The sequence below is a fragment of the Saccostrea echinata genome, unplaced genomic scaffold (genome assembly GCF_033153115.1).
Source record: "Saccostrea echinata isolate AGI-Se365-2 ecotype Australia unplaced genomic scaffold, CSIRO_AGI_Sech_v1 ptg000002l, whole genome shotgun sequence".
NCBI classification, from domain to species: Eukaryota; Metazoa; Mollusca; class Bivalvia; order Ostreida; family Ostreidae; genus Saccostrea; species Saccostrea echinata.
The window spans coordinates 25,378,617-25,391,710 of record NW_026889751.1 but is presented as its reverse complement, the minus strand read 5'-3'; the positions used below and the strand labels follow the sequence as shown (position 1 = coordinate 25,391,710).

At 35.8% G+C, this 13,094-nt stretch overlaps 2 protein-coding genes across 3 annotated transcripts in view; both read right to left on the bottom strand.

Moving 5' to 3' along the window:
- LOC133175534 (large ribosomal subunit protein eL36-like) overlaps positions 1-13,094 on the bottom strand; it is a 415,093-nt gene that overhangs the window by 62,511 nt on the left and 339,488 nt on the right. The gene's annotated exons all lie outside the window — the stretch shown is intronic.
- On the bottom strand, positions 3,721-10,901 carry LOC133178189 (zinc finger protein 532-like). Its single transcript, XM_061312938.1, has 4 exons — positions 10,890-10,901; positions 10,469-10,474; positions 9,841-9,918; positions 3,721-9,307 (listed from the first exon to the last, which is right to left on the bottom strand). Exons 1-4 carry the CDS (start codon positions 10,899-10,901, stop codon positions 4,607-4,609), a joined length of 4,797 nt encoding a protein of 1,598 aa, XP_061168922.1. The 3' UTR covers positions 3,721-4,606.

Sequence of the window (13,094 nt, the reverse complement as noted above, 5' to 3'; positions counted from 1 at the left end):
AATTTAATTTCTTTCATTGCCTTTAATTATATTCTATAGAACAAAAAATCAGAATTCTTGAACTGTACAGTATAAGTACTGTTAGTAGCCAAATTTGACAGTTGAACTTCGGTCAATCTCAAACACGGATATCTTGAATACCATGGATATGTCAAAGTTATTTTGAAGTCCCAACTGCTTAATCCTTAAATATTTTACCCTGGATACATGTATCTTGAATCCTCGGTTATCTCAAAGTATTTTCTCTGTCCCTTCGAGTTGGAGATAATGAGGTTTGACTGTATGTTTATTTGATACACAAAATTGAACTTTTAACAAACAAATTCTAAGAATTGTGGTCCCCCGCTTTAGGTGTCTTAGTGGACGGGATGCCATTATTTATGGCATATTGTAACTGTCTTGGTCAAACTTCAAGGTCAAAGGGTCAATATTTGGAAAGTCTTACCACATGTAATGTACATATCAAATATGAAAGCCCTATCTCTTCTTAATCAAAACATATACATGTAAGTAAAGATAAAGTTTTGAAAAAATAGTTTCAAGGTCAAAGGTTAAAAAACCATAGTACATTTGGAAAGGACTTGTCACAGGTAATGTACTTGTATCTTTATGAAAGCCCTACCTTTTCTCATTCAAATTTTATAACCAATATAAAGTAATGTCAAAATATTTTGAAAAGTAGGTCAAACTTCAAGGTCATGGGGTAAAAAATCATAGCATATTTGGGAAGGTCTTGTCACAGGTAATGCACATATCAAATATGAAAACCCTATCTCTTCTTAAGCAAAAGTTATAAGCAAGGATGAAATTTTTTAGAAGTAGGTCAAACTTCAAAGTCAAGGGGTCAAAAATCATAGTACATGTATATTTGGAAAGGACTTGCCACTGGTAATGTACATGTCATATAAGAAAACCCTATCTCTTCTTAATCAAAATTTATAAGTAAAGATTAAATTTTTGAAAAATAGTTTAAACTTAAAGGTCACAGGTTCAAAAACCACAGTACATTTGGAAAGGTCTTGTCACAGATAATGTACTTGTGTAATTTGAAAGCCCTACCTTTTCTCATTCAAATTTTATAACCAATTTAATAATTTTAGGTTAAAATTTTTGAAAAGTAGGTCAAACTTCAAGGTCAAGAGGTCAAAAATCATAGCATATTTGGAAAGGTCTTGTTACAGGTAATATACATATCAAATATGAAAGCCCTATCTCTTCTTAATCAAAAATTATAAGCAAAGATGAATTTTTTTTAAAAGGGTCAAGGTCATGGGGTCAATAGTCATACATTCAGAAAGGTTTTGTCACAGGTAATGTAAATATGAAAGCCCAAGCCTTTTTTATTCAAAAGTTATGACCAATTTAAAGTAATGTTAAAATTTTTGAAAAGTAGGTCAAACTCCAAGGTCAAGGTCACGGGTCAAAAATCAAAGTATATTTAGAAAGGTCTTATCACAGGTAATGTAAATGTGAAATATGAAAGACCCATCTCTTATTCAAAAGTTATGTCAAGTTAAAGTTTTTGTAACAGACTGACAGAGGAATGCTCAGATTTGGCTCTGGGGCCATAAAACTTAGACGAGCTCACTTTTGATCTCAGTCTCACTTTTACTAAAGGAATTAATAGTAGAAAAGTGAGACTGAGATCAAAAGTGAGATCATCTAAGTTTTATGGCCCCAGAGCTTAATGTCCCCTCGCTTTCCTGAAATCAGGGGGACAAAAACAAAATCAAAGTTTCAATTTAACAGGGGTATTACAACTGGATAAATGTTGGGGCAAAGCACATCTTTCAGTCAAAACCTCATATTCCACAAAACTTCCAACTGTATCATCAATATGGTCTTCATTGCCAATTAAGGGATATAGCTTGTCTGTCTAGAAGAAAATAAGATTTCCAAAAATGAAAAAAAAAATTTATACCATTGGTTTGTGGGGATTTGATTTTTGTGGTTGAAGAAGGATGGTAGACAAATTGTTTGAATTTGTGAGGTTTTTCATAACACAAAAATCAACCCTATAAAAATTGATTTTGCAGTATAAAGCAGACATGCTTAATATGAATTCTGAGTGAGAGACAGCCCTATACAGCAAAGTGATTTTTATTCCCTTTAGTTTTGAAATGTATCAAAAAATTATTGAATATAACCAGCTACATTTATAATGAATCAAAAATTATATTCATCCCTCTGGAACTTTGCTTTACACCTATTTTATATTATAATCAACCATCTATCAAACTTTGAAAGGGTGACAACTGCTTCAGTGCTTACTCCTGAATGATGGCTCTTTCATTTACACAAAGGAAGAGTTTTGCAGAGTCATAACATCAAAGATTAGAGGAGATGCTTACTCCTCCTAGGCACCTGATCCCACCTCTTGATTTCTAGGGTTCCATGTTTTATGCCCTCCCTGTTCACAAACTTGTATTATCTGTAGGTTTCTTCGAGATTGATCACTGTTCACTCTCTTTGCCTTTTTAAATAGCTCACATCTAAAATACTACTGATACCTGACTCGAGGCATTTCTCAGAAGGTCAATGTCATTGGCAGATAAAATGATTGGGGCATTGGTTTGTAAAAGAAATGGAAAAACCTGTGTGTGGAACGTAAAGCTGATGCATAACAGGACCATGCAGTGAACAGAGAATGTAGGTACATAATACTAAAATGACTGTTGAAGCTTCTGGGCCAAAATTCATTATACATTTCATTCCAACTAGAAAACTGACTAGTGATATAGGATCAATAAACAGTTTTATATTAAAATGAATTTTTGACCTTGACCATTGAAAAGTGGCTTCAGAATCCATAGGTATGTCTTTCAATTGTGCAGTGACTAAAATGTCTACATTTTTTGTACAATATGAAATATTCATGAAAATATACTATTTTGATGCTGGTTTTAATTCAGCTATAAAGTGATTTTTTTTTTAATTAGTAGTAGTAGCCATATCAAAAGTTTTGACCTTGACCCACACATGTATTCAAGAAATGTCTTCTAACCATGCACTAATGTACAGTGAAGACAAGATTTTACAGTTAAAACTTTACAAGTTTACAATGCTTCTTGACCTTTACTCTTTGACTTTCACCTACAAATGCCCAAATTAATGACCTTAAAATCTATGAATCTTTTTCTCTTACAATTTTCAAACTACAAATTAAATATGAAATAGGTTTTGTTTGTTTGTTGTTTAATGCCCCTCTCGAGAATTTTTCACTCATATAGAGATGCCATACTTGCCAGTGGAGAGCTGCAAGTTTTGATCTATACTTGGCACTCAAGGCCACTGAGCAGTGAGGGATCTTTTTTGTGCCAGCACCTACTGCTACACGGGACCTCTGTTTATACGGTCTCATAAACCAGTCTCCATGTCGAACCCGCGATGTAAGGATCAACTCCTTACTCCGCGCCTCTAGAGCAGACACTCTAATGAAATAGGTATGTTACAAAATGTGCCATTTTATTTTGCATCAAAATTATCACACCAACAATCTGGAAGTTTGACCTTGACCTTTAACCCAAAACTATAAGAGATCTAAAACTTCCTAATTTTACTAGGTCCAAGCTTATGAATGTTAAATCTTAAATACTGATGGAAAATATCTAAGAGAAAATTCAATACATGTTGAGTAAATAAAGATATGATTTATTTCATAATAAAATATAAAAAAGAAATAATTCAGTAAGAATATTTTCTTTATAAACTTAAGACAACATGGGAGTGGATGATTATACATAAACTTTTCACGAAGAAAATGTGTGTTTTTGTACATTAACATGTAACTATGAAAAAGCAGGCATCAAAGTAGAGTCAAACCTGGATATCTCAAACAAGGCAGGATGGTGGGGATATCTGGAGATATCTGAGATTTCCAGACATCAAGCTTGAAATATGTGTAATGAGGTTGAGATGGTCAATCAACTTTGTCCTTGTTGTTCAACATATTGGTTTTGAGATAGCAAGTTTATACTGTACAGTGCATGAAAGGGAGAAATACACTGTGTAATACATAAGGCATTTTGCATCTTCAACAATGTCCTTAAAACATTATTCTTCAGAAAGTAAATAATTTTTGACAAAAAAATCAAACTAAAACTTAAAAACTGTCAACAATGGGCACAAAAAAATACTAATATATTTTCGGGACTTATCATTATAATTACCGGGGTATTCCATTTTAAAGCTTTATTTGCAACTCTCCCTTTTCAATCAATGTACATTGTTCACAAGTATCCAATGTAAAAGATCATTTCATTGAGATCTGTATCTTGGTTGCATAGAAATCATGTCATACACTATTTTTATTCTTAAATGTTTGCTTCTAAAGAGATAAACAGATACAGATAAATATACATGATAGGTAAAGCAATCTGCAATTTGGTACTATCAGATATTTGTTATTATGGAAATTATTAAATATTCAAAAAAATGTAAAAATGGTAAAATCTTACCAAATCTACTTCTTTCATGATCTAGTTAATAGTAATGTATGTATAATAAATGGCCACTATGTAGTTATATGTACATTACATGCTACATAATATTTCTCATTTCTTCTCATTGCATCATATATGTTTATGAATGTATGATAAACTGATGCTCATTTGGCATCAGATAATGATGCATTACTGTTTTCACTTGTATTTTCACTTTTCACACTTGAAGTGGATGCAGACTGCCTAGACTTTTGCAGAGCTCTTTCCCTCCGCTTGTTTCGGATAAAAGCCATCCCATGACTCCTCATGTGTGTGCGCAATTTGTTTTCGTCTTCAAATGTCCTGTAACAAACTCGACACTCCAGTGGGTCCCGTTCCTCATCCTCAATATCCGACTCCTCGGCAGGGCTTGTGTAGGAAGTGTCCTCAGGCTCCTCACTGACAAACTCCTCCTCCATGACACTAATGCCTTCCTTCTGGCAGTATTCCTCAAAGTCCTTCACCTTATGCACCATAAACAAGTGCTTTCTCAGAGAAGGAATAATCGCAAAGCAGAGTCCACACTCCAAACACTGGACAGAGTTATCTATCTTGTGGATCTCAAGATGCTTAAGAAACTCTTCTCTGTTCTCGCATCCAAATCTACATTTTGCACAGTTGAAAACTTGATCCCCCTCTATATGTAGACGTTTGACTGGCGAGTCCGTTTCTGTGATTAATTCTGTGGATTCTGAGGAGGATTTTATGGATTTAGGGGGTGGATCCAGGATTTCATTTTCCTCGTCAATCTCATTCACGATGCTAGAGCTCATCTGGTTTTTACTCACTCTGTGTTTTGAAGCCAAGTGTTTCTCCAGAACCAAAACATTTGTGAAGATTCTTCTTATACCCCTTTTCCTACATATCACACATGGATAGACATGAGTCTTTCCTTCGTGGGACACCCGGAGATGCTTACGTAGACTCTGCTGCGATTCATAGGTTAAACCACAGAGATGACATGGGAACAGATCGCTATGTTCATCTTTCCGATGATTACCAAGATCTGCCTTGGAATGAAATTTCTCATCACAGTCAGGACATGAAAATGTTGGCTGCAAATTTACTGGTAACTGAGGCTGCTTCAAGTTCTTTGCATCTTTCTCCATTTTTTTATTGTTGGAAGAGGAGGTGGCAGTGCTTTTCTTTTGTCTCAGAATATTTGGTTTGACCAAAGTTTTCCCATTAGAGCATATGCTCTCGTGCATTTTCATCTCCTCCACAGAAGAAAACCCACCTATCTGGCAATACTTGCACACTAGATACCCCTTTTCTTGGTGAGTTTGTAAATGATTCCGCAACCCAGCAGTGCTGTAAAATTTCCGCTCGTTGCAGATTCTGCAGGTATTTAGGAGTTTGTTGACCATCATTTTTCCTGTTTTTTGACTCATGCAAGAATGTCCTCCATCGGATTCTGTTGGATCATAGAAAAATCCACAGGTTCCACAATACTGAAATGCCACACTAATAGTTGGGTTGATGTGCACATCTCTTAACGTATGATTTAACAAATCTTTCCATGCATCAAAAGTAATGTCACATTTTTTGCACATCTTTGATCTCATCTTTTCTGGATGATCCTCTTTGAAATGGCTTGCAAGTTCTCCTCCACTTGGGAAAATTCTTGGGCATTCTTTGCACCGGTACACTGATTTTGTAGCTATGGCATGTTGTTGCAGATGATTGTCCAGAACAAATCGGTCATCGATCAAACTTCCACACACATGGCATCTGTAGATCACTTTAAAGACATCTATCTTTTTATTATTTCGATACCCACTCTGAATGTCACTGTGCTGTGAGGTTAGATGTTTGCTGAAAGAATCCTGCTGCCTGAAGGCCATGGGGCAAACATTACATTTAAAATATTGCTCAAGCTTTTGAAAATAATGAAATCGGAAGTCTTCAATGCTGGAAAACTCTGCATTGCATTTTGAACACACTATGATATCCACTTTATCCAGATGAAAGCACACGTTGATGAGATGATAACTCAGCTTTTCCTTAAAATCATCAAATTGCTGGTATCCAATCATGAGCCCTGCTAGGTCAATTCCACACTCTGGGCAGGTAAACTTTCTATCCAGCTCCTCTTCCTTGTGTAACCTGGCATGAGCTCTCTGTGAACAGATGGAAGGAAAGTGCAGCTTGCAATGAAAACATTTCCACTTTCCTAAAATTGATCCTCCATCGGCTTTTTTCTCTCCATAGAAATGTTTTTCAAATTCCGCTTGACTGCATCTGATTCCACATTCTGCACATCTCTTACTGACCTTCTGGTTAATCGTCTTTGTGGAAACTGAAAACTTTTGAAAGAAGACTTGTTGGTGAGATTTAGGCAAGGGTTCGATTGAAATCGAATCAGATTTTATATGAATTGGAACAGCTTGAGTTTTCTCGATGTTCAAATGGCCTCTCAAATGACTAAGAAACTGACACTTGTTGAAAAATATTTTCAAAGCTTTGCATTCCTCGCACTTGTATGTTATTTTCATGCTGCACCTTCCACGATGTGTCTCAAGACTTGTGGAAAAGCGGAAAGTGTCTCCACACTCATAGCAAGTAAACACGGACGTATTAACTTTTAAGTTAGGTGGAGGAGGTGTAACCTTGTAGTTTGGGAGAGGGTTCTTCCTTGCAATCAGTTCTGTAATGGTCTGCATGCCAACCGTGTCAATGTTGATGGAGGAGGAGGACATAGCCTCCAGTGATGAGGTGGATGAACTATTACTGGTGGATGGAACAGTGGTTGGTGGTTTGGACACACTAGGAACAGTGGATGCTGACACTAAACTTTGTCCTCCACTAGCATTTGGAACAATTTTGTATCTGAATGTGGATGTGGAGTTCATCAGAGAAGGAACTGCTCTCGTCTGTGTGGTGATCAGGACTGGTTGGGTTTTACCTGAACTCCCTCCTGCGGATGTGGTGGTGGCAGTGGTGGCTGTAGAGGAAGAGGGTGGATGAGGAACCACTGATCTTATTCTAAGGTCTGACTGTGTAGTTGCTGGCAAAACTGGCCCTTGGGTCCTGACAAAAGGAATAGATATGCGAGAAACTTTTGGTGGAAATCTTACACTCGAGTTCAGCTGATGTCGCAACATGGAGGGTTGCTGCTGAATTAGTGAGGCTGAACCGACAGCATTTAGTGTTGGAGCCTTCTGTTGATTTTGCTGTGATGCTATGTTGTCCACCTGTTTACTCAGCTGCAGCAGACTACTGGAGGCGAAGTCTGACACAGATTCCTGGGGCCTGGAAGAGTGATGTGGTACAAAGCCTTTAGATGTCATAGGAGAAATATTCAAAGAACAGTTAGATTTAGAAGAGTCAAAAATATCCACTGGTTCTTTTTTGACTCTCTTTGCAACCTCTGTCGGATCAAAAGACAGTGCCTGTGCCACATCCTTATCATTCATATCACTGTGTTTACGCTTCTGAGCTTCACTGGTAGTAGTTTTCTCAGGTTTGTGAAGTATATCAAGAATATCTCCAGTTCCTGAATCCCCATATCCCTCATCTGTCTGCTCCACTTTAATGACAGCCCCCAATGGAGTCCTTGTGGTGGTGATCTTGGGTCCACCATCAGTTAAATCCTCTACACTGCCTTGACCCTCCTCTACTGGACTTCTTACCCTCCTGACTGGTTCAGATCTACTTTCACTTTCATTCTCAGTCACACTTTCCAACATCACATCTTTATCTGAAATCACATCATTGCTTTTTTCAGTTGCCCTCCTTTCAGGAACCTCTGCTACCTCTTTGAGCTGACTTGCTGCCTTTTCTATATTTAATGGAGAATCTCTGTGCTGTTGTCCTGACAACTTTTCAGCTGCCAATGGAGATTCAGTACAATGGTTATTTCTCCTTCTCCTTGACAAATCTTCATCATTTTCTGATTCTGCCTCTGTGTCTATAAGTAGCCTTCCATCACTATCCTCATCAATGCTATCATTCTGACTTTCCAGCTCACCAAATGCTTCAGACATAACACTTCTTCCAACATCCTTGTTGACACCCTCTGCTGACACGTCATTGCTGCCATGACATTCAGTAGAGTATTTGTCATTTTCTGATTTATCTCCAGGAGAAACTTTATCCATTTCCATCTCTTCTGGCAACAGACTGTCATTCATGGTGTCAATATTTTCCTGACTGCCGACTGTAGACTTTGTAGAAATGGGAGATTCCTCATTAACATCCATATTGTCAAATGAAATGACACCTGGTGAACTTTTGTATGCATTTGTTTCAGCATCAAAAGAATTTTCTTGAGAACCAGTTTCAGCAGACGCTAAAATCTGACTATTCTCCACTTCCTGTGTATTTAAATCTGAGACTCCTGATGTTGACTTTCCCAAATCCACACCTCTAGCTTCAGCTGGTGTTTCAGCAGTCAATTCTGTACTCTGTTTTGCAGATGTAAATTCTTCTGTCTGAATTACCCTTCCATTTTCTGACTGAGAAATCTGAATGGTGTCCACATTTCCAGTGGCATTCTTGTCACCCCTGCATGTTATCTCATGCTGCGAATTTTGATCTTGAGGCTGACTCACACTGTTGCCCTCTTCTGAGTCTATCTCCATGGCTGTGTCTGACTGGACCTCAGGTCCACTCGCCTTAGTGACCTCTACTGATTCTGATTTGTCCAATTGTTGCAAAGTGTCCACTGGTAAATCTTGTGCCTTTCCCAGAGTGTTGTCTTTGGGAAAGTCTGCTACTGTGTTGTTTTCAGTGGAACTATCGCCATTGTTACTTGGTTTTTCCACCATGATACAATTCCCTTGGAGTGAATGTTCTGGATCAGAAATGTTCCCATCCTTTTCAATCTAAAATGAAATCATTTTCCATAAAATTTTAAATTCATTTCGTCAATAGTCAACAGGATAAAGCTGCCTTATGTTTGTTTTATCTGGTGTCCCATACAAGTCTTCAGACATAAGCTGTTCTGTTATAGCAAAAATGTACTTCATTTTAAATTTATGCAGATATACCCGGTACTCATTTAAAAGAGATTGTTAATCACATTAAAAATGAAATCTAAAATGTTTTGAATAATTTGAAAAATAATAATATGAGTACATGTGTACTAGTCCTTGCTACCATTATATATATACAGTAAAACCTGTCCAATCCAACACCTGTACAATGTGTGTCACTGTGTATCCTGACCTTAATTTTCATTCCCAGTTTACTATTTTCTTTTCACTGATTAATCCAACACTCTCTCTACACTGATACAAAATTTGTGTCCCACTCCCAGTGCACATAGGTTAAGACAGGTTTCACTGTACAGTTTGCAACTTTTGCAATGAAAAAATGCATGTAATAAATATACATTGTACTGGCTTTAAAATCATACCATTTTATTTTGAGCAGGCAAAATCTTTTCAGTCTGAAGTTCAAGCAACAGTGAAGCTTCTTCTAACTGGTTTGAGGACTATAATATAAAATGAAATTCAATCACAAACATCTAAGTAAATAGATGTTAATATTCCTAAAATCTACAGCAATTAACAGAGTTTCATAATGTATTAGGAAAATCCTGACAAGAAGCGATTAAAGTACAACCACCACCCATAGCATGAAGGCTAATTTAATTACCCGTTATTAAATATTTCCCCATTGGCTAGGTTACAGTACAACATGATTCTAGGATCTGATTTTGAAAAATTCGAATACTGCAACTGGAATTGACCATGACCTTTGACCTTGAAATTAAATATTGGATGCAAATCAGCACCACACAGCATTTTGATTTTTACCTTACAGCTTCTGTCTTACTTGTATCTGTGTTTTAATGTATAGGTATTGTAAGACTGATTAAAAAAAACTTAAATTTCCTTTCATCAAATTATTCTCAATTGAGTGAAATGCATCATCTTTCATATTCAACAAGTTCAATGAACATTATGAAACAGTATTGAAAATGAGATGAATTGCTTCATGTGTCACAATACACACTTTCATTAATTATTTATTCTTCGTACCATTGCCTGAAATAATAATCACATTAAATTAATATTTAAAATTAACATGGGTTGTCTTACCATATTGACAGTGTTGCATAGGTTTTACTCTATGTGGAAGAGTCATATCCACCAATTTCTTTTGATAATCTGGAAAAGAAAATTATATCAACATACCAGTGTATTTTATAATCTAAATTAAAAGTTCAACAAAATAAACTCAAGCACATTAAAACTATCTGTTTTCCCCTGTCAAAATGAAAGAAAAACTCCACGCAAGTTCAGCTGATCTTATTGTTTTCCTTGCTGTTTAAACTCATAACTTAGATCCCAAGAAACCAGCTTTTGTGAAAATGAGTTAATTCCAAATTAGGTGATTATAAATTTATAATGATCTGACAAATCATATCCTTGTTTGCCATCTGAATACCCAAATTGTTACCTCTACTCCCATCTTAAAACGGAAGCCATTTTATTACAGAAAACATGCATTTTGAATAATTCTTCCTGTATAGATCCCAAATTTGAGCTAAATCAGCTAGGTCCAGGGGTCATGATTTGGATGAAGGATGAGCTCTTAAAGAATGTTTCGAAATTTACAAATTGTTCCTATACAGTTTGGACCTCTAACATGTTCACATCTAGTCCAGGTGTCATGATTCAAATGAAGGCTTCGACACCAAAATGCTTGAAATACAGATATTAATTTGACTTGACTACTGATTAGAGAAGTACTTACTGTAAACATAATTTGTTTTCCATGTTGAATAAATTTTTGCTATGTACCCCATTACAATTTTTCTGTGGAAAGTCACAGTCAACTGAAAAATACATTTAAGAAACACAATGCAAGCATGTAGCAAGGGGGGGGGGGGTCTTTTTCCAAAGACTTTTTTTTACTATTTGAAATGTTAATTGAAAGGCTGGATGCCCCCCCCCCCCCCCACTTTTTGTTGTAGAATAGTCAAATGAGGGTTATGTAGTAATGTATGAATAAAATTTGGTACTGAAAGAATTTGGAACCTACCCCCCCCCCCCTCCCCAACGAAATAGGATTTTCGAGTTCAGACAATTTGTTTTTGCTTGTCAAGTTTTTTTTCAGGTAAGTTGAAATTTTTTTCTCTGGCTGCCCCCCCCACCCACTTTCAAAAACGATGCTACGTCCCTGCAATGACAGTCTAGGAAATCTACATAATTTTCTATGCACGGATTGAACAGAAAATGGGATTCCGTGAATTATGACCCTGTGGAAAAGAGCATGTTTACAGCATTTTTATGGGATATATAATTTTGCACCTTTTGCACTATTAGTTGAGTGCTAATTCATAAACACAGCCAAAATATGATTTTGATAAATATAATTCATTTAAAAATATTGATAGCACTAATTCACAGTAGCACCAAATAATGTTTGACATGTTCGACATACTTTTACACCAAATTTTGAACATCCTAAAAGGTTGAAATAGGTACATGCACAGTATCCAGTTATCTTGAGATTTTTTTCACAGATACATGTACCTACATGTATTTCCTTATACAGTTCTATAAAATAAGCCCCACAGATATTGTTACACTTGAATAAAAAAAGACACAGGATATAATACTTCATCACGATCTGATTCATTTGCAGATTTGAAACTTGAAATTTTGGGTGTTGACTTTGTTTTAATTTCATTTGTAGACTTGTGTGAATTATGATTGATTTGTTTTCTTTTTATAAGGCTACTCTTATATTTACAAAGTCATATTTCAAAATATGTTCTCATTTATACAATATCAATTTCACATGTTCATACCAGATTGATTTACTGTAGATGTATGTACTGTGTATATAAGTTTAATGTCCCTAGGAATTTTTTTTTATTTACATCAAGACATCACCAACTATACATATAGGAGCATGCCAAACTTAGACCTTACGCTAGCTTTTATTCATTGGATTTCAGTCAATGAATAAAAATGAGGCACTATTTTTTTAAGGGGGGTGGGGGGTATGTATGAAGATCGCAACTGATTCTGGTAAATGTTAGCAATGTAGTAACAATATGATGAGGGTAAAGTCACTTATGCATGAATTATTACATGCTTTAATTACAGCAATTACAGCTATCATCCTCTTGCTAAGCAAAAAATAGGTATTACTTATACTTCTGAATAATTTCTATCTCAAAGACTATAACCCTTCCTCTGGATCAAACTTGATACATTTATAAGGATGCAATTACCTCACATACACAGATTGTACGTATACCAGACTGCTTACCCTATTACGCATTCTATATTCTATGTTCATATTTTATGATATTCTATATTCATATATTATATTATTCATATTTTCATCCCTTTGCCCCCCATCTTCATGCTTCTTTCTTTCTTCCTGCATAATCAAAATAAGTAGCTGTTGTTTGTTGAACTTGAAATAATTAATAAAGAAAAAAGAAGGACGAAGAGTAGTTCAGGGGTCACACAAGATCCCATGTGATTATACATCAAGAATAATTAATCTAGTTACTCATGATGTTACTGGTGTGGATAGTTGCAACAGAATTTATACCAAATTACTGATCGACATAATAAAACATATTGGCAAATGTAAATTATAAAATGGTACATGTATACATTTTCAGCTGCATCCCAATTCATG